This window comes from Epinephelus moara, chromosome 5 (genome assembly GCF_006386435.1).
Source record: "Epinephelus moara isolate mb chromosome 5, YSFRI_EMoa_1.0, whole genome shotgun sequence".
In the NCBI taxonomy this organism is placed as follows: Eukaryota; Metazoa; Chordata; class Actinopteri; order Perciformes; family Serranidae; genus Epinephelus; species Epinephelus moara.
Window position 1 is genome coordinate 36,926,125 of NC_065510.1, and position 21,805 is coordinate 36,947,929.

At 39.2% G+C, this 21,805-nt stretch overlaps 1 protein-coding gene across 7 annotated transcripts in view; it reads right to left on the reverse strand.

Annotated features, from left to right (window-relative positions):
- Positions 1–2,338: 2,338 nt before the first annotated feature.
- kdm4c (lysine (K)-specific demethylase 4C) overlaps positions 2,339–21,805 on the reverse strand; it is a 41,464-nt gene continuing 21,997 nt past the window's right edge. For 2 of the 7 annotated variants that reach the window (XM_050044096.1, XM_050044095.1), the window contains exons 15-22: positions 20,081–20,157; positions 18,752–18,807; positions 18,484–18,592; positions 9,898–10,092; positions 8,910–9,080; positions 6,146–6,265; positions 4,157–4,249; positions 2,341–4,006 (exon numbers count right to left, since the gene is read on the reverse strand). In XM_050044096.1, coding sequence (XP_049900053.1) covers positions 3,839–4,006; positions 4,157–4,249; positions 6,146–6,265; positions 8,910–9,080; positions 9,898–10,092; positions 18,484–18,592; positions 18,752–18,807; positions 20,081–20,157 — 989 coding nt within the window. In that variant the 3' untranslated portion in view covers positions 2,341–3,838. Of the gene's footprint in view, positions 4,007–4,156; positions 4,250–6,145; positions 6,266–8,909; positions 9,081–9,897; positions 10,093–18,483; positions 18,593–18,751; positions 18,808–20,080; positions 20,158–21,805 lie in introns of all 7 variants that reach the window. The other 5 variants (XM_050044098.1, XM_050044097.1, XM_050044100.1 and 2 more) reach the window with 5 other exon arrangements.

A 21,805-nucleotide genomic window follows, 5' to 3' on the forward strand; every position in this document is an offset into this window, starting at 1 on the left:
TTATTGTCTCGCAGTCACTTTCAGTACTGTAACATTGCATATCACATGAAGCAGCCTACTTCATTCATAGTTCTGATGATGCTGCTTGCAATTAACACCCCCGCCTCTTTCACATGTGGCTGGAAAGGAAAACCCAGAGTTGACTGAACTAGTGTATAACCAGCTTTGTAGTACCCGTTATCCAGGCCGCCAGTGTTAGGGTTAGTCAAACCAGATAGTGAGAAGATATCCTGGGTAAGTGGAACTGGCTTAGTAGTGCAGGCCTCTGGTCTGGTTGCCAAGCAGTTAATATTTCAACAGAAGTTCTCCAGGTTGTTCGAGTCCATTCCTTGATTACCCTGCGAGTTATTCATTTTCCTGTAAAAGAGTCTTCAGATCAAAAGGATCAAAAGAATCACAAGGGTTTTTCATAAAAATGACTCCAAGTTGTGAGTATTGTTTCAACAGGATAAAGTGGTGTTGTGTCAGTATGCCAGGTGCCGTAATCCTTGAGTTTCATAATGCTCTCTTTCTCTCTGATGTGCCGTCTGCCGCAGCTGGATCAAATGAATTATTCATAGTTGATATATTATCTGAAGTCTAATTTTAATAAAAGTAATATTCATACTGGTTTAAATATACAATTTGATTGCATTCCCCATCTTTGCTACACAACAGTTTTGTGTGAAAGGAATTAAAGGCCTGTCCCAAATATTGGCCCATTGATTTCAGTGATTTAAGCAAATAATAGCACCGGCTATTAATTGAATTTTTACGTTATACTGCACAAGTTGTGTGAGAGCTGGTACATGAATATTTTGTTATAGTTTTGCTGTTTAAACTTGGTCCCCAACCAATCAATAAATTATCATCTCCTTTGATGTTTTCCGTGGAGGCATGCAAAAAAAAAAACCAAAGCTTTCTTTACGAATTCAAGGTAACACAGCATTAGTAATTGATTTACCAATGGTCCTTTTGTGAGTGATGTATTCCTTTATCATGTGTTTAACTGTTAAGATATAACTAATTAAGGTAAATGAAATGGTTTAGGGGTGCAAAGCTCAACATATGCACCTAAGAGACATGTTGATGGTCCTTCAGTCTTCGAGTCAAACCATCCTGGTGGAACTTACACAGACAAAGCTTTGCCAAGAATAAGAAGAGATTTTAAATTGAGTGATTAAATTCTGTGTTTGTGAATACGGCCCGAGAAAAGACTGCAAGGTGGCCAGTGGTGTGAGAATTCTCTCAGAGAGCTCCTAAATTTTTAGTAAGGAGTCCTAGCTTAGGAGTGATTAAGGAAAGTTCTCGGAGCAACTCTGAGCAAGGAAGGGACAGAAACTTTTATATTAGTGAGGAGGTGTGGTTAACCCTGTTGCTAGGTGTGATGCTTGCTTTTAACAGATGTGATTGGTTGTCACAGACACACCTATTTGTTAGCCTGCAAGGTGTGGACACCCAGTGGAAATTAAATGTATTGCATGAATTTTAATTAAGTAACTTTTGTCATCAAAATATACTTAAAGTACCAACTCATCATGCAGAATGGCCCTTTTTGGTATAATGAATATTTTATATAATTGTCTTATCATACATCAGTGTATTTGTTGAGTATATTTTGTATTAATCTCAATCTGCAAAGTAACTAGTAACTTAAGTTATCAAACGTAATGGAGTAAAAAGTACAGTATTTGCCTCTTAGGTTAAGTGGAGTAGAAGTATAAAGTAGCAGAAAATGATAATACTCAAGAAAAGTTCAAGTACCTCAAACTTTAGTACAGTACTTGATATAATGTAGACTGAAAGGCCATGCTCATGATACACCATGTGAAAGTCATGGAGCTGCTTTCGTGGGAATAAAACTTTATACGCTGTTTGTTTGGCTTTTCATCGAGAAACACTTGTCTCTTTTCTTTGGCTTCAGCAGCATCACAAAGAGCCATCTGAAGCAGGCTGTGACGTGGTTTCCATGGGAGTACAAAGCTTTTTGAAGCCTCGCCATGGCCACTCAAGTTACCTCCTGGATTTCACTTCCTGCCTGTTCCTGCCAGGCTCCTCAGAATCTGCTGTTGGGAACACTCTGCTCCATATTATTCAGTGCGAGGCAGCTGTTCACCTGCAAATGCTGGTCAGCCAGTTCACTGATGAAGAAAGTGAACACTTGTTTGTACAATAACACACATGTTCAATGACCTTGGAAAGTGTCCTAGCAGTTCGACAGTTATTCTTTTTTTATTATTATTCTATGAGCATTCCTTTATCTTGTATATATCTTTTAGAAATCATGTCTTTATAACCACTGTAGGACCTTAAATAAAAATGTTTTTCAAATTATTGTTCCAATATTTCATTTTTTTGCATCAAATATTGTATTACCCATTTAATGTATCCAACAGTCACATAACAACCCAGTCACCAGTAAAAATATTGACATTGTACATTTCTGCAAACCATGGAAACACTCCATACGTTTGGGCACAAACACAACTTGGTTATGGTTAGAAAAAGATCATGTTATGGCTTAAAACACTTTGTTTTGGGGAGACATTCCCCACCGGAAAAGCAGTGACAGGATGCTAAAAAACACCCACACAGGCTGGTTAAAAGGAGGTAAGAAAAACCATGACAGGTCGCTAAAACACAACCCATGTTTGTTGATCTCCCGACAGTGATCTGCAGCTTGGCAGGCATCTCGCCTCGGTGTCACACCGTCCACTATCATCTGCACCTCCCGATGACAGTCAGCTCATATTCCGTATCACTTTAGAAATGTTGATGTGATATCTACCAAATGTGAAAATGTAACTTATTCCTGGTTTGCAAAAACATACTTTTCTTCTTGTTACTGGACTGCACATAAACCATCTTTCCCACTACACCTGAAACTTCTAATCTCATTCTTACCAACTGAATCACTTGAAATAACTTCACAATTTAATAAAAAAAAAACATATGTAATTTTTTATTGTTTTCCCATACAGCAGTTAGCAATAGTTCAACTATAGCAAGCCAAAAATAAATACAAATTTTAAATAATTTCAACAATGTGTTCATTCAACAGATCAACAGTAGCATTTCACGTTAATAGTGCACAGAATCCAACACAAAGGCATGACTTCCTGTCTGAACCCTTCACCACAGGGTGGGATTTACATGTGGTCATTTTCTTTTTTTTTAAATTCAGTAATGATTCATTTTTATTGTCATATTACACATTTTATAAAACATGCAGAGAGGAAGCCATTGAAGTGTGATTGGACTCTCGCAGGAGCAGTTAGGAGACAATGTTCAACATGCAGGGAGAAACAGTAAGACATGAGGAAAATACTACAAGCAAAGTGCATAAATATTCAAAATCAAAACTTGAAATAACAGACCCCCAAAAAGCTACCATAGGCAAGCTATTTAGAAAAATCTAACCTTTTGAATTTTTCATGTACAAAGAAAAAAGTTTTTTTGTCATTTATTTCAAAAAAGGGTGATGTGACAAATGTGAGTCACGTTTTATTTTCCCTGACGGATGTGAAAGCACTGGGTAACTGAGGCAACCATGGCCTCTGTTAACCCGTTCTGTAAGAGTGCAGCTGTCCAATTCTCCAGCCTGTCACAATCACCAATCACTGATGTATAATGTACAAGCACACACGAGTTAACGTCCATCTAACGCAATTCACCCGATCTCTTCTGTCGCTCCCTCTGATCTATTCAAAGTTGTGTCGGCAACAGTTGAGATGGAAGTAGATCCAAAACACTTACACACACGCATACTCACACATCCGCTCACACACAAACAGCCTCCCCTCTACATCCACTGTTAAACTCAGTGCATTCATTTGTCATTGATTTCTTCTCCATGACTTCATTTCCCTTTGTGGCTGCGTTGCTCCCATGTGCTTTTGGCAGTTGTACGGAGGCCTGGCAGGGCCACATAGTCTTTCTGGAAGCGTGAATTGGGTGTTCTTTGCCGTTTCCTCTCCCCCTGCGTGGTGAAGAAGGCGTCCTGGAAACGCATGCTTGAGGCCGTGGACTACGCAAATAAACAAGACATGAGAAAACGCTGATAAGTAAACAAGAAAGCATTCCAAGTGGCAAGGGAATATTTTAACTTTCGTGCTGTTAGAAAGTATCAAACTTATGGTTTACAGTTGATGTGTTGCCCAGTAAGTCTAATACTTACAAGTCTACGTTTCACCTTTTTAGGCAGGTCTTCATCTAAAGTATAGACGTCTTCTCTTTTTGCCAGCACCTGTGACCCGTCCTCAAACTCCACCTGAGATGACATGGAAATATTCAGCAGGGATTTACACAGTTTTAATTAAATGGAGTGCATTTATCCAAAGCACTGTCCAATGTGCCTCTTTCTCACCAATGCAGACACAATCTTAAAGGAACAGTTCATCCCCAAAAATCAAAAACACATTTTTCCTCTTCTCTCTAGATTATTTTGGTGTGAGTTGCTGAGTGTTGGAGATATCAGCCGTAGAGATGTCTGCCTTCTCTCCAATATAATGGAGCTAAAAAAAAAACCTCAACGGCAATGCGTCTTTCACAAATCACGACCTGGTTACTCAAGATAATCCACAGATTATGAGCAGTTTCATGTAGGAACTATTTTCTTTCTACAAAAAGGGGAAGCATGCATCTACCACTAGTTCAGTTAGCACCACTGAGCTAGCTAACGTTACAGCTCAGTCAACGAGGATGCCATTAATGTTTATCTCGTGCCGTCACGAGCACGAGCTGCTCATCCATGAGTACATGTGCGCTTCCTTCTGCACAGTGATACAGTTGGTAGATGTAGTTCGGTTGAAAGAAAATAGTTCCTCCATGAAACTGCTCACAACAAGGTCTGTGGATTATCATAGTAACCAGATCATGATTTCTGGAAACAGACATTGCTGTTGAGGTTTTTTTTTAAATGTATCTTTTTTTTTTGGCTCTTTGAGCACCACAAATAGAGTACCATCTAGTTCTATTATATTCAAGAGAAGGCGGACATCTTTGCAGCCGATATCTCAAACACTCTGCAACTGACACCAAAACAATCTAGAGTGATAAGTAGCACTACAGGTAAGAGGAAAAATAGGGATTTTTCATTTTGGGGTGAACTGTCTCTTTAAGGGTAGGATTTCCACCTGGTGCAAACTCCTACATTTAATTTAGATGTTTATTTGCTGTTTATAATCACGGAAAAAGATGCTAGAATTGACATCACTCAAATATAAGGTAGTAATCTTTGTTTTTGCAAATATAAAAGTGTGTTTCAGGTGTTTATCAAGGAAAGAATTTCATCATAAGGTATTTCATCATAAATTACAAAGAAAAACACTTTTCTCTAAAGTCTAAATGATGAAACACAAACAGCTCTGCAGTCACTGTGCAGTGTGATTCATGCTGAAAAGAAGCCACTTTCATGTTACCTCTGCTCTCAAAAACAAATGTTTTCTGCTCAAGATATTCAAGGTTTTGATTGCCATACAGATCTTGAAGTGCAACAGCCTGAAGCTATTTCCTACCTAAACGCACCTTGACAATGGAAAGTTCTTGTTCAGCTTTTTTCTAAAATCGGACCCATCTTAAACTGAGTGTGTGCGTCACAGATGCATTTGTGCATAACTAATGGTTGACGCCCAGCTCAACTAAATAAAGCTTTAAGTGGAAGCCGCATGACTTAGCTTGGTGAATATTTCAGTGAGTTTGAATAATGCAGATTGTCACCTCCTTCTCATCCTCCTCTTCTCGCTCTCTCCATCTCTCTTTTCTCTACCCATCTGCTTCCACTCTGTGTCTGAATAGCTTTTCCTTCCTATATATCTATCTTCTCATCCTCCCATCATCTTCCATCTCATCTCCATCCCTCCTCTTTAGTCACTGTGACTTCAGCACCTCCCTCAATCTCCATCTCAAGTGTCTTCTTTCTTTTTCTCTCCATCACCCTCTCCGTACATAGACCTGGGGACCCTGACAACGTCAGAGGAGTCACGATGATTCTGGTGTTGAGGGAGTTCAACAAGTTCGCTGCTGTCTCGCTGACGTAACAACTGAGCTTGCTATTAATTCAACATTCACAAAAAAAGTTTAATCTACGACACCAGGTCATATGTCTCTATTTACTATTTGTCATGATTGTATACTGCAGTATGTGTGTGTGTGTGTGTGTGTGTACCTGGTACATGTAGGATACGTTGGATCCTAGGTATTTGGCACCATAGAACAGCCCATCAGGCCACTTCACTTGAACAGCTTCGCCCACTTCAGGAGGACCCAAGTTCATACAATCTCTGCTCTAAAGATAAAAGAGAATAATGGTTGGTCTGTGTAAGAGAGTGTTTCAAAATATCCTCAGAAAGATGAGAAAGTATTTCAGCATGAATGGTTTGAGGTTCCAAAAGAGCTCTTTTCAGTTTAAAGAGGTAAATGTGTTCGGACTGGTTCAGACTTCTATCCTGCTGCTGAATATTGTTATATAGTTCTGCTATGTAACCCTTATCACCATATTTTCAACACCTTATTTTTTATATCTGCATTGTTAAGCATTAGACAAACAATACAACAACATTCCTAACTTTTTTTTTTAAAGACTGATGTCGAGCATCTCAGACAGACTGCATACACACTACAACACTGAACAATCTGAGGGCTTGCAGCCTTTCTAAAGTGCTCTAAAATGGAGCAAAATTCTTTCACAAAACCGTATACATGAGAGTAGGTGTAGGTATTTTTTAAGTAATCCAAAAAGCTTGCTGCTTAAAAGCTACAACCAAAACTACAATGTCAAATGTGAGCAGTGAATAATGTACAACATGAATTAGGATATGAAATGGTGAGCAAATATTTGTTGTAGATCCTATCTTGCCCTGATGAACAAAAATAGTGTAGCTGGATTTATGATTTTATAATATAAATGCAATTTTATTATTTCTTTAGTGTAATATAAAACATAATAATCTCCAGATAAAAAAAAAGATTTTTTATCTATTTTATTTAATCCCTGTATTTAACTTTTTTTTTTTTAAAAAGATATACTTGGCAAAATTTTCCTCAATAACAATGTATGGACTTATGCAAAAATGAATCCCTCTCAAACATCACTTATGACCCACTAGAAGTGTGTAGTGGTGAATGTCTCTGCAGAGACCCTGCCCAGTGCCTATATTTTCTTATTTTCTTCTTATGTTGCTATCTTCAGGACGTATCTTGGCTGCAACCTTCTGAGCAGTGGTGTTTTGCCCCCAGCCAAACACAGTTCGCAGGTTAGGTCGGGACTGTATAAAAAGGTAGCAACCAGGTAGTAGCAGCACACATCTAAGAGGAAGCTATGAAAATGGTGGACATAGTTCCAAAAAAAAAACACAGGTTTAGCGAGGCAAAATGCCAAGCTACGAAAGCCCTAAGGGGCAAGGTGAAAAAAAATTTGGCTGGCAATTTTGGCCATCTCCTACGTACGAGATATTATCTCCCATATTATCTGCTACATACGGGACGTTATCTCCTACGTGGGAGATACTATTTCCTACAAAAAGATAATATCTCTTGCATACGAGATAAACCTTCAAGCCTAAGAATGAAGTACAAAGTGAATACAAAGGGCATTAAAAAGTTCAGCCGAATGCAGCATAAACAGAAGATTTTACCATCTTGTAAACTAACTACAAATGTCCACTGATTCATACGCACAAGAACTGCTGGCCCACAACGTCTAAGTTCCGCATGCATATATGCAGTCTACTCAGTGAGCAAGTGGGCCAGTAAGAGAGGCTGATACCTGTTTTTTTGCACTGACGTTACCAATACAACACCACAATGAATCTCTGATTAGCCTACCACACGCATTACTAGTCAACAAGCCGGGTTTACACAATCATTATTGCAGCACTCTTACAGCAGGAGAATCATGCAGAAGGCAAAAGACACCACACACACAGCCAAGAGCAAGACAAACTGGTGACCAGTGACACACACAGTTATATCCTCAAAGAACACTCTGATTAATAACGGATGGGCTGCAGGTGGGTGAAATACAACACCATTAATGAGGAAAATATTAATTACATTCACTAAAATGTGAACATATCAGAAAACAGACCTGCAGTGCTTCTGTCTGCCACTGATGTGTGTCCCCATTAAGAGAGACGCTGGCGCATTAACACACAAAGGTGTGCATTTGAAAACAGCAACAGTACTGACAAACTATGATATTAAATCTCTCTGTCACGTTTTATTCTTTCCTGAAGTTTTGAGAAATGCCTCAGCGCCTCGTCGGTCAGGACCTGTAGCTTTTAATTTTACTTGTCTCTCTGCGGTTATTCTGCATCCTGTATTCTTTGGGCAAAGGAAACTTTTACACTTTGCCCCATGGATACGTGCAATTATGTATCAATAGAAAAAAGCAAAAAGAACAAAATTGTTGAATGTTAATAAGTAAAATGTCCTCACTAATACAGTAACACACAGCTGTGTGGTTGTGTCTGTCACAGCTACTTCTCCTCAACAGTGTTAAGCTCAGCAAGTGAGACTTGGTCATTAACATAATCACTTGAACAAATCAATGAATTTCAAGTAATCAAGAGGGGTCATGCCAGTGATTATTTGCTGCTACCATGACAACTAAGCAGTCCCACAATGTTCTATTTTAATTTGAATGGCCTTTTCACAAATCCATGTTGTTTCATGGTAATTGCAGAAAGGTTTATAGTAGGAGAAAGACTTCAAAATTACTCCTGATCACATTGGTTTTGCAGTTGCACATCTCACAGTAAGATTAAAGCAAGCTTATATGCAATCCCTCATGCACTGACCATTTGAGATCCAACAATCCTCCTTGAAAAAAAGGAAGCTCCTTTCAAATGAGAGGGTTTTCATATCTGCTAGAACTCTGTACAGCTGGGAAGTGACCTCTTGAGCGTGTCTCTAATTAAACATTTTCTCACCACTATATCCTCGGGGTAGGTATCGTTGGAGAAGGAGCCGTCATCGAACATGACCTCGTAGAACACCTGGGAGGATATCTGGGTGACCTTTGAGCTGTAGTAGCGCAGGTTCTTGTGTTTGGAGATCACAGTCTGGCCCAGTGAGATGGAAGCTTGGCACGCTCGCTGCTTCTGGTATAGACAGAGAGCAGCAATTAAACTACTGTATGACAATTAATACAGGATCATGTCAAACTAAAAGTCCTATGGTGCTACATCATTATATAGAGAGTGATGACCACAGGACAGTTCATTTTAATTGCATTATTAAAGATATGTTTAAGCAAATTAAAAAACATCTTCTACCTATATCACATTGCATCTAGCCATGCAGATAGGTTTGTTTTTTGTCCAGGTTTTGGGAAATGTCAGAAATTTCTTCCACCACTCCAATACAGCTTTGAAGAATGACATTTTAAAAATCAACAGCAACATGTCTTTGCAGAAACAGTTTACTCTAGGGAACCCACAGACCTCCCTGTGGACTTTCTTTCTTCTAAAGAAACAGACACTATTTGCATAGCTAGATACCAACAAAGGTGAGTGAACAAATCTTTTATTTTTGTTGTTTGGGTGCACTGACCCTTTAATCAAATAATACCTTTGAAAGAGTTACTTCAGTCTTTTCATGCATTCCAAGCACAATGCATTTTATATCAGCACATCTTTTCGAAATAAATTCTATCAATATGCATATTTTATATTCCTGCACTAAACCACCACTGCACCTTTAACCTGACTTACATTTATTTAAAAAAATGTGACCAACATTCATATGCCCACAAAAGTAACACCAATCATTAGGTGTTCACACTAAAACCAATTTTCCCTTTTGGTCGTCTATGAATTACTTTAAAAGTCTGATTGTGCACACACATTGCCATGTCCATTCTAACTGAGCACAACCTGGTTCATAACGGCTCCAGGAAACACCTTTCCTAAAACTTACAGCTGACGAACTCCGTGATTGATGTCTATGGCAGGTGATTGACACGACATATGGCCAATCATCAGGCTCCATGATTACACCGGCAGCATGGGCACAGGTCACATGAAAGGAGGTGGGACACCGGCCACATGAGCACTGGATGCAAGCACCTGCCTGCCGCTTCCCCGCGCAGCGCTTACGACAATAGATGCACTTCTGTAAACACAGACCAGAGCAAAACCGTCAATACGAAACTGACTGAAAGGGCCAGCTGCCTCCAAATTCTTTAAGGACAAGGCTGGCTTTATTCTATATTTTTTTTTAAAAGATCTCAGCCACAAGTCCATTATTACAATCTGGAGACACAGAGGTCACGAATTTGTTTTTTGTTGTTTTTTTTCTTAAAGCGAAATAATTTCCCTATACGGCTGGGCACTGTAGTTTACATAAGCAGGAGTAAATAGTGCATTTGTTGGGGACTATTTTCAGCTGTGGATTTACACACTTTTTGATTCTCTAGTGCAGTGATTCCCAACAAGGGGTACTTGTACCTTAGGGGATACTTCTACAGTTACCGCAGAGTACATGGAAACATTATGGTCTAGCTCAACTAATTAAAAAATGTTAAATCATGTTTTGATAGGAAAATAAGAAAAATATATAACCATAAGTTGAGTCAGCTGTAACTTGGTCACAGTGTTCAAGTTACAGCTAAAATTGAAAATGAGTAAAAGGAAGCGTGCAGAGAAGTCTGAACAGTATGCAGCTGCGACAGTTAAAGAAAGGCAATGTGTAAATGCTTAAAAAGTAGCTAAAAACAATGAGCATTGAGTTCAAACAGTAGCTAACTAAACTAATGGATAAATGGTTAAAAGAGTTAAAGTAATGAATATGCAGTTGAAACAGTTCGCTAAAAATAATGAATAAATGGTTAAAATACCTTAACGTCTAGCTTCTGCCACTAGTAGTACAAATGTAAACTTGACTAAATTAACCTATTAAGCATTGACATTTTATAAAATATTGAGAAAATTGTTGATGAAAGGGTGCTTGAGTTCATCTGCTAGGGTGACAGGGGCACGTCTTCAAGAAAAGATTGGGAATCACTGCTCTAGTGACTATTTTACAGCAGCAGGGCGGAGTACGTAGGATTGAAATAAAACAAACTACAGTGTCCATGTACAACTCAGTTCAACATCATAGCTCATTTATGCGTTTTTAATAGTTTCCGTACAACAATGAAGGACTATGGCACAGAGGAATAAGCAATATCTTTGTTGTTCTTGTTAAAATGATCAATTATTTGTTGATTCTGATCTTTTAATGGGATTTGTCAACAATGAGAAAAATATAGGATATCGCCAGCCTCACCCTTTAACACTACAAACACAGTATGTCGTATTAGTGCAATGTTGGTAGGCAAGTTTGCGCAGTAAAAGTTAGGATTGTCTACAATTGATTGATTGACTGATTATTTTTATTTACGTGTCATGCACAAAGTGCCCAACCCTCATGGGTTTATAAGACACCAAAAAGAAAGTACAGTTGCAGTGTACATTTTTTTTTCTTCTTCATTTCATACATAATTACAGCCCCTTTTACAGCTCAGACTTTAAACAGAACATTCTGCCTTCTCTCCCACGCTTTGCAAATAAAATCCGCAACAAAAAAGGTTCCCTTTCTAAAACACAACTCAAGTTTCTCATACTCGTCCAGCCAAAAGAAATCAGCATAAATAGAGGACATTTTAATAAAAAGTACATCTCTTCAGTCCTCATAAACAAAACAGTAAAACAGAAAGTGGACCTCACTCTCAATTTCACCGAGCTCACACACCTGACAAAGTCTGTCCTCCTCTGGAATGGCATTAAACCTGCCGGTCTCTAAAGCCAAAGGTAATGTTCCTGAACGTAACTGTGCACATAATGATCTTTGTCTTTTGTTTAAATTATACTTCACATACATTTCAACATCATAACAGTTTTTATGAGACAGTAAGTCCGTAATTTTGGTTTATACCATATATCGACAGACCACTTTTCCTTATACTTGAGAAACATATTCTTTAACTCCCGAATATTACAAAGTAACCTGTTATGAAAGATAAATGAAAAATCATTCAAATTAAATAAGGATTTCATCTCGTTAGCCCAGGGATGACTATGTAAAATGTCCGAAATAAAAATCTTTTTAGTGAGTCTCTGATCTGACATCCTTACAAGTCTATTCCACAGTCGAGCATTTCACATTTATGTCTGATGTTTGGAGGCTCCCATCCCATATCTCCACAAATAGCTAAAACTATTCATGGCATTCTTTAAACGGTTTTCTCGACCAAAATATCCTTTAATTTTGAACTGATGTACCTGATTAGTCTGGAGGAACTCAAATGGAGAATATTATTGGTGGCATGTAACAAATCCTTGACCAAGAAATGGCTGAAAAAAGAAATGCCTGGTACTGATAAATGGATTGACTTGGTTTATAATATCTTTGCAATGGAGAGATTGACTTTCAGTTTGAGAACCTAGAAGGAAATTTTTACTGAGAACTGGACAAAATGGCTGGAATATGTCTCAAACATAAGACCTGACTTTGTCTGATAGGTATTAGAAACACAGTGATGTGACTAGTAGCCCCCCACTAACTCTATATGTATGTCTTATTTCAACATTCTTGATCTGATGATCTATTTATAATCCTCATGTTATGACTTTACATCACTGTAGTTAACATACATTTAGGAAAGTTTGAGGATGTGAAATTCAGTGTGCCAAAATTCAAAACTTAGAAAGTGAGCACGAGACCTTCTGTCACATCCTCTCCTTCCAATCTTTGCTGTCACTTTCCATTTCAAACAACATTAAACCAACTGTCTTTGAGTGTGTTTACTGAACTGAGGAAATCCTGACCTTATTCAGTAATGTAGCATTGGAACGAGGTTAAAAAAAACACACAGTAATTTAAAACACTTTGAATACAGGCTCAATGAAAACAGCAGTGAATTAAAGACAAAAGGCCACTCAGTAAATCATCGCTCGGTTGTGCCATGAACCTCTAACATCATTTAAAACCATTATGTGCTCCAAATAAACATATCTGTAAAATCTCCTCAATGCGCTGTTATTGGATACAGTGGTGTAAACAAAACATAGATACGAGAGAATAAAATGAGGCGAGGGAGAGACTCCAGTTTTAACAGTCAACAGAAACATGTTATTTCACCGCTACAATACAAGGAAACCCTCAAATAAGCCCAATCAGATGACATCATCTGAGGTTTCCACAACAAACCATTGCTGCAATGTCTATGCTGTGGTATTTTTCTTCCCCTCATTTGAGGTCTGTGAGCGGTACACAAGTGCACATTGGAGGACGTAATACACATACACACCCTACGCACAAACACTGCCATGCATCCGTGCACAAACAGACTCGCACCTAAAATTTTTAAGACTATCCCTCGGTTTTCTGCACCAAACAGCCCATCAAGTCCATTTCCTCTACTCTGGCATCTCCCCTCTCCTCCCCTCCCACAAATCCTCAGCTCTCCCACTAAAGGGAAAGAATGACGACATCCTCCCATTATAACCCTACTCGCTCCCCATTTCTCTTTCACCCCTTTTGCATCCCTCCCATCTCACTCCATTTCCTCCACTCTCCTCCTAATAAAACATCCATCTACGCTCTCTTTCTCGCTTCGCTTCCCTGCCCTGTCTTCTTCTCTCATGCGGTGCGGTTTCGCATCTCTTTGAAGGTAATTTATTCATTAATCTAATTCCTGGGGATCCATACTGAAATATCCATACATGCTGACAGATAATATGCCTAAAAATAGAAAAACTATAGAGGATATGTGAGTGAGCTCAAGTGGGAATTACCTGGTTTGTAAATATGATATCTAGCCTATAAAAATAGTCTGGTGATAGTCTGTCATATAAGTATCTTATGATATCTAAAGAGGAACAAGATGTGTCTAAACAGCATGTAAGGGAGTGTGGTGCAATATTAAAAAGGACCTTAAGATAATTTCATTTCCTGATACATATAATAGGAAATATTAATGGCCCCAGGAAGGAGAGCACAGCAGTTGATAGTTGGATAAGAAGGTGACACTGTGCCAACACAAAACTTTGCTTAAAGTCTCTGTCCTTATCAGCTAAGCCTCTGAAATAAGTGCCCTTTGTTCATTTCTTTGAAAAATCAATAGCTGATCCAATTAGTTAACCTAGGCAGCATTAATTAAATTTAACCTCTACAGCAGGGCTGGCTTCGCCTTTACAATTATCAGCTTAGCCTTCTTAATTCAGATATCAGTTGAGGATCAGGAGGTATTGTGTACCGAGAGAGTCTCGGAGAAGTCCTCTTTCAACCTAAAAGGCAATGGCTAATTTAAAATGGTGATGAAAATACGCAACTTTATCCCTTTTTTTATTAATGGAGCCTCTATTGCCTCACAGCTCCTCTTTCTGAACTGTGGGACTCTCACTCAGTGCTTTTCTCGGTGACTAACTTGGCCTACATTTCATAAAGCCTTTTCCCATATCTCCTCCATTATGGACAGCAGTGTGCTGATGAACTGGCCTGACTGTCTCGTCCACCTATTGAGGCCAGCATGACAAGATTCTGACTGGCATGCAACACACCCTGTGTGTCTAGAGAGAAATATGTGCGTGCGTGTGTGTGTGTGTGTGTGTGGGTGTGGGTGTGTGGGTGGGTAAAAGAGTATTTATGTACATTTACTGGGTAGAAAAAACAATTTGTGTAAAAGCATAAAGTAATGCAAATATGTCAACACAAGTTTTATGTTTTAAGCTGTGTGAGTTTGCCTAAGTGTGAGTCTAACCCACTTTCCACCATGCCTGTGCCTTCTCTAGGGGTGTATTTGGGTGCCTGTGTTGAGCCATGCGTTAAGAACATTCCCACAGTAAATTATAAATGTGTATGTGCATGCGCCTGTGTGCGTGTGATAGTAAATTATGAATGTATCGGGCTGCTGCAGGGGCAATGGGTCCAATGCAAACACGTGGCTCATGGAGCGAACATGCAAATGATGAGGTGGACAAAAGAGAAAGGTATATCATCCATAATCTCATTCGATTTAAATGTCAATTAAGATAAAAATCTGTGTCATCATGACGCAAATGTTTTTTTTGCCTACTCAAGAATGAGTGAAGGGGCTTATTATTTATTCAAGCATGCTGTGCTGTTTTTCATATTTTACCTTAATTTAGAAACTCAAAGAGTTTGTTTAAAAGAGGCCCATCTGCTTTACCATTTACAGAAGCCTGCGCCTGTCCAAAAGTGCTTGTGTCAGCATGTTAATTAGTGAAAAATTGGCAGCAGAAAGTAAAGACTTTGTGTAATCATGAAGTGTGAGGGAAAAAAGATTGCAGTCTTAAGCTCTATTCATGCAGGACTAGTATTACCTAGGGACCTCGTGATTTAGAAACTACTCCTCACCCGTCTGTGTTTCGTGCAGTGCATTCACATGGGTTAAGCGAAGTCTGTATTTTACTTGAATTTATGATGTCAAGGCTCTGCGTAACATCTGCTTCCTGAACAATGAGAGCAGTGGGCTGTCAAAAGAGAGAAAATTTAATACACATACAATTTGAGATTTCGCTCTTCTGATGGATTTGAGCTTGCTGCCGTGGGTCTCTATGCAGTGTAGCAAATCAACCTGAACCCAAAATGAAGTCAAAATGTTCATTTATAATTGCCAACGCAGCCTCCATAATTCTTGACTGGGGAAAGGCAGAAAAAAAAGGTGTGACAAGAACATTAAACTTTGCAAACAAACAGAAGAATAAAAGATCCCGATTCGCAAGGAGCCAGTGTTATCATATGACCTTCGTGTTTGGCAAAATATGGTTGGTAATTAAAGCCCTATATTTGCAAAGTGCTGATAGGCCTTTGCACACGGGACTAGTGTTACCTGGGAACTTCTAGTAATTGGTAACAATTGCAGAGGATGTCTGTGATCTCAATCCTATGCCAATCTGCCATGTCCATATTTATCAAGTACAAATTCCACCACAAATTACCCACCATATTTCACTAAACACAGAGGTCATGTGATAATATTAGTCTTGTGTGAATCAGCATCTCGGTAATTTGTGGTCAGGTTTTTCTCAAGAATCATTCAAGCTGTGCTGGGAATTATAAATCAAAGCTTGTTTTTTTGGTCTGCTCTATTGACAGTAATAGAGATAGACAGGAAAGCTAAGGGAGAGAGTGGGGATCCCATACAGCAAAGGGCCCAGGCTGGACTCAAACCCTGTCCCCAGTGGTGTCCACTATGCCCAGTGAGCTACCAGTATGCCCATAAATCAAAGTTGGTTAATTCCTAAATCATGCGAGGCCTCCTAGTATTACTTTAAATATATCTTGAGATCAGATACATCCTCCAAAGCTAAGAAACTGTCTATACTTATTTATCAAATCGTGTGCTTTCAGCCACATTGGAAAGAGTGTAATATGCGGTGTCAAGCAAAGATTGGCACCGTGACAAACTTAACACAGCCAAAGGAAGGAAGCACCGTCTCCTCAAAAGAGAATTGAGATCATAACAAGATCTGGAACATTTTGGCTGTCATCATGGTAATGTCACAGACTTTTTATGAGCGTCCCGCCCTTTCCAGTCTGGACTACAATTTTCATTTTGTTCAGATTTTGGCCCCTGGTTATGGATACTGACACTTTGCGGTCTGCGCTTTCATATCCAAATGAGCTTAATTTCAATGCGGTATGGGCAGATATGAACCATATCCCTGTAAATACCCTGTGGGTAATGTCACTGTGTCCACAAAGTTAATGTCCCATTCAGTGTCAGCGCAGTAGTATCCCTTCAACTATTTTCGGGTAGGCATTCATGCAGGAACCATGATTGGTTAGTTCCGTTACGGTCAAGTATGACGTTGGTGTTACAATGCTGAAACCTCCATACATTCAGAGAACAGTTTATTAGGGACACCTTTCTTATTCAACTTGACAGTATTGCTTAATAGAGTGCTGCAGGGATGGTGGGTTTTTTTGTAGGCCGACCCAGAAGTTCAAATCTCCATGGTTTCCTTGACAAATGCCAAGGGGCTTTTTCCATTGGATTCTGGATTATTGCAAAAAATAAGATCAGCTTATGATACTTACATGTGTTGCTCAGCAAGATAATCTTCGCAAATGAACACTACTGTTATGATTTCTTTGAGCGTAAATTCAATCATCAGAAATAAAAAGCTAACATTAGCCTGTAAACCAACTACACTACAGTTTCATGACTTCAACATCACAACTACAAGGCTGTAAAGCTGTGTTCAATGTGATGCTGCTCTGCAGTCTCTTCTAGCCACTCACTAGCAACCTTCTTTTTAAAGACGCATAAAAGCTTCTAAATTCACAAGTGGGGTGTTTACTGATGTATTTTATGCCGTAATACAAAACGTGAAAGTCTGTTGACCACAGGCATTATTTCGGGCATTATTTCGGGCATCAAGCCAAGAACCCATTCAAAAAAAAAACAATGACCTCGAGATAAGGTAACCGGAATTGCAAAAATGCTAATCTATTGCCACGTTTAAGGACTCAATCTTGCACCACTCTATATTAGGAGGTGTTTCTAGTATTGATTAGAATGTCAATGAGGGTTGGGATTTTCTATTCCTTTATTTGATTGTTGAAAGTAGAGCTATAACAGGAAAATAAAGAGAGGTAACGACATGTAACAAACATCCTCGGCCAAGGATGTTGTGGTTCAAGGCTGCTGGCTTAACCCCTAGGCCACTTCTCTGAGGATTGATTAAATACTAAAAAGACCTTAAAGTATAATGTAACACAGCTGAATAGCACCACAAACGGTGGTCTCTAAAATGATCATAAAACTGATTCAAGACCTCTCTAAAATGAATTCAACAAAAACTGAACATGAAAACCTTCATGAAGGAATGATTGTGTCTTAATGTCGTTGTCGCTCTCACTCTTTTATTTCCAGCTTTGGACAATCAACTGATAATAATGTAAAGTGTGTTTTAGGGGTTCCCAATCCATGCCCAAATCAATCACATTTGCTTCTTTTAAAAGCTGAGGTTTTCATTTACATTTTACATTTACTTATTACTGAAACAATTATGTATGCAGGGAACGGACAGACAGTATTTGTCTTGGTTATCCATCTTGTGTTAGGATGTACCTCTCCAACACTTAGCTATTTGCTGAGCTATCATGGTGCCTGCAGCAGAGAGCTAACTATAGTGGCAACATGTCAGGTCTGCTGAGACACACTCCAGCTCTCTCATTAAGCAAACACACACACACACACACACACAAATAGATGCACAGATGCATGCACACACACACAAGTAGATGGGACACACAACCACACATGTATAGACAAACACCCACACACAGACAGCCCTACATACACAAACCCCTACTCCCACCCACCAGTGGTTAATTATCTAGCTTTGATTGCGGGCATGTTCGTCTCACATTGTTAATTAGAACTGTGAACACTTCATTAATTAGACCAAGCCAGTCCTCAAGGACCTGGGGAATTCCAGCACTACATCGGTGTGTGTGTGTGTGTGTGTGTGTGTGTGTGTGCCTTCTCACCAGTTTATATCGCTGCATGGGGATTCTACTGGTGTCAATGGGACTCCTTTTGGCTTCGTCGCTGAACCTTGCCTCTGGCAGTGCTACTGCACACATCACGTGGGCCCATCTATATACACAGACACACAAACACACACACACACACACACACAGACAAACAAATTAATACATTATGATGATTAAGACGCACAAGACAATTCATTCGTCTGAGCTCTGGAGATCAAAAATGAGTATGCAGAGCTAATAGCAGAACAAAAGCCCGTCTCACTTGTCGTTTTGGGTTTTCTTCAGAGCTCCACCTCTGAGGTTACACAGACAGCATTCCTGTGAAAACAAAAAAAAAAGAGATGAGTAAGAGAGAAGGAAGATATTTTTCTTCCACTTACCAATATCCTTACACATGCTTACATCTAACACCTGCATAAAGCAACTGCATTGTGTGTGGCATTCGGTCAAATCTCCTGAGCTGTCTTATGTTAAAAAGGCAGCATCATTTTTTGCACAAAAACATGCTTCCAATATGATGCAGTTAAAGAACTGCTAACTTTAATCTGTTCCAGTGTGTTCTCCTCCTCAGTAAATCAGGATAATGCACACAACAAGACGATACCACAACATAGCTGCAAATAGCAGCATCTTCTTTTTTAGGGGAACAGTGAGGCATAAATCATATTTAGTCATCTATCAAGACCATATTTGATAAGATAACGTTGTTGACTCCAAACTACAGATTTATTGAAAAGAATGAGATTTCCAATTGGATCTTACAAGGATCCGTCTTCGTCAGGTCAAAAATTTGACTAGGACCAAAACATTGTTCTTCTAAATAAATTTATACTTTGGAGTCATTTTGCAAGTGTTGCTCTTTTTTTTTTTTCCCGTGCTGCCTTAAACCTACAAGTAATGTGTGTATAATTACACTCCTTTCAAAACAAACTTTGTCAAAAAAGTTGAAAGATACTTTAGTAACTTTTAAATAAAAAACTTTTTGTCATACTTACTGAAACTGTCACCACATCCACACAACAGTACGTGAGACAGATAGTCTGTGAAAAAAATCATGTACCTCCTACTTGTAATGCTTCTAATGGCGTTTACTAGAGTCTATGGAGGCTGAAGGAAATCAACCTCCATCTGAATCAAGATTCTGTTACTGCATTGCCTATTTTTCACCTCAGATGTTTTCAGAAACATATTTTAGTGTACTGTCACACGACAAAAATTAAAATGTTTCCTCTGACCGGTGAGTGGTGCTTCGTTTTGGCTTGATTGTTTCCAATATGGTGGCCAGGTCACAAACTTTCTCATTTTACAGCTAAACAGTACACTAAAATATGTTTCTGAAACCCTTTAAGACAAGGAACAGGCAATTAAGTAACAGAATCTTGATTCATATTTGATCAGTGTTGCCTGGTATGACAGCAATTCACGATTATGAACATGAATGACAGCTGTGTTAAGGACTCCTCGGCTCTGAGTTTCTTAGAGTCGCGTGTGGATATAGTGACAATTTCAGCAAATATGACAAAAAGTTGTTAAGTTACCAACCACATCTTTATAGAAAAGTGACATCACACAAGGATTAAAATGGTCTTACTGCTGTAAAGCTTCCTTCCGTACAGCGATCACACGACCACTGTTCACTGACGTCATCTGCAGCAACACCATAGCAACCTAAAGAAGGAGGTGACTGATGAAATTTAGAGACGAAGATATAACTATGTAAAATTCAAAATCTTTACACTCACTCAAATTCTGCTAAACAGCTTTACTTTAACCTGTTTCAATGAATCATTCACAGAAAACAGCAGACTTGACAGCAAATGGTAAGTCTATAATCAGTTATAAAGAACAGAATAAAATGCCACGTCCACTTTGTTTCCACAGACTTTCAACAGAACGATGGTATTGTTTCATGCAGACTGCTGCAGTATTGCAGACTAAGTGGAAAAGGAGAGCCCTATGGTATGTGTGTCTGTGTATGTGTGTGAGGGAACGGTTGTGGTTGAGCAAGAAATGTAGACAACAAGAGGAAGAAGTACATTCATGCGACTTTGTTTATAAATGCATCTGTTTGTGTGTTCATCTGTGCATCAAAGAGCGCTTTGTACGACAGCCAGACTTGCACTGGCGTGACGGCATGCTTTCGTTTCAGACACTTGTGCAGCTAGCCTTTTGTAACCCAGATGACATGGCTGACAGACACCGCAAAACATACACAGTAGAATGAAACAGCCACTTTGTTGTGAGTAAATATTGTTTTGCTTAGTTTTGGTCTGTGTCCTTGGTGCGGTAGAACAGCAGAAATGTTTTAGAAAAATATAAATGCTGGTGGCCTCCAATAGAAACAAACATTTTGAATTTAAAAGTAAGACAAATGTGATTCCTCTCAAAGCTGACAGCTGCTTAAAATCCATTCCTAGAGGTTTTAGACACATAAACTGGGGAGAATTTTTATTTGTAAGAAACACTTAAAGTCTGTATGTGTGTGCATGTCTCCGTTCTTTTCCCCCACTATCCATCACCAAACCAAATATAAAATCCAAGCTCACCTCTCTTTCCTTTCCCAAGTTCAAATAACAGTGCGGGGGGAAAGCAGCATCAACTTGTACTTATTGTTGGTTCTCGAAACCAAACTTGTGGCTTTTTCATCAGTGTCAGATGACATACACTTCAGCTCCTACTCCCACCCTGTTGTACCTCCACACTCTCACACAAAGCAAGTAAATGCATGTGTAGTACATACGGTGTGCAGCAGTTAAACACACACACACAGCACATACATAACACCTAGACTCTCCAGAGTAAAAAATGAGGTGAGATCAACACTAGTGGCAGGAAAGTATGAGGGATTGAAACTGACTTAAGGAGAAGCAATGTCATTTTAAAGCTGTGGATTTGGGACAGTGTGTGAGACTTTCATAAAGTGTGTGTCTGCGTGTGTACAGCTCAAGATATTGGCAAAATGTGTATGGATTGGGAAAGAGATCTCGGGCTGTTAAAAGTGTGTGAACAAGGGATTAAGATAATGTACTGCATATCGCGTCTGTGTGTCCAGTGGAACAGAAAGGCTCCGGGGGTTTTTAAAGAGTGCGTGTGTGAGGCCTTGTTGCACTGGCTTGGGGCTTTTGGACAGGAAGTATGTGTGGTGAAGACAGAGGATTCACCCTCATTCGGCTGACGAGGGAAATAAAATACTCCAAACCACAGAAAGGGGGGGAGGAAGGGAAACAGAGAGGGGGTGGAACATTGAGACGGAGTCAGTGCTCAAACCCACTGACCCTCGTACAATGACATCAGAAAAACAAGCACAACATTTAGA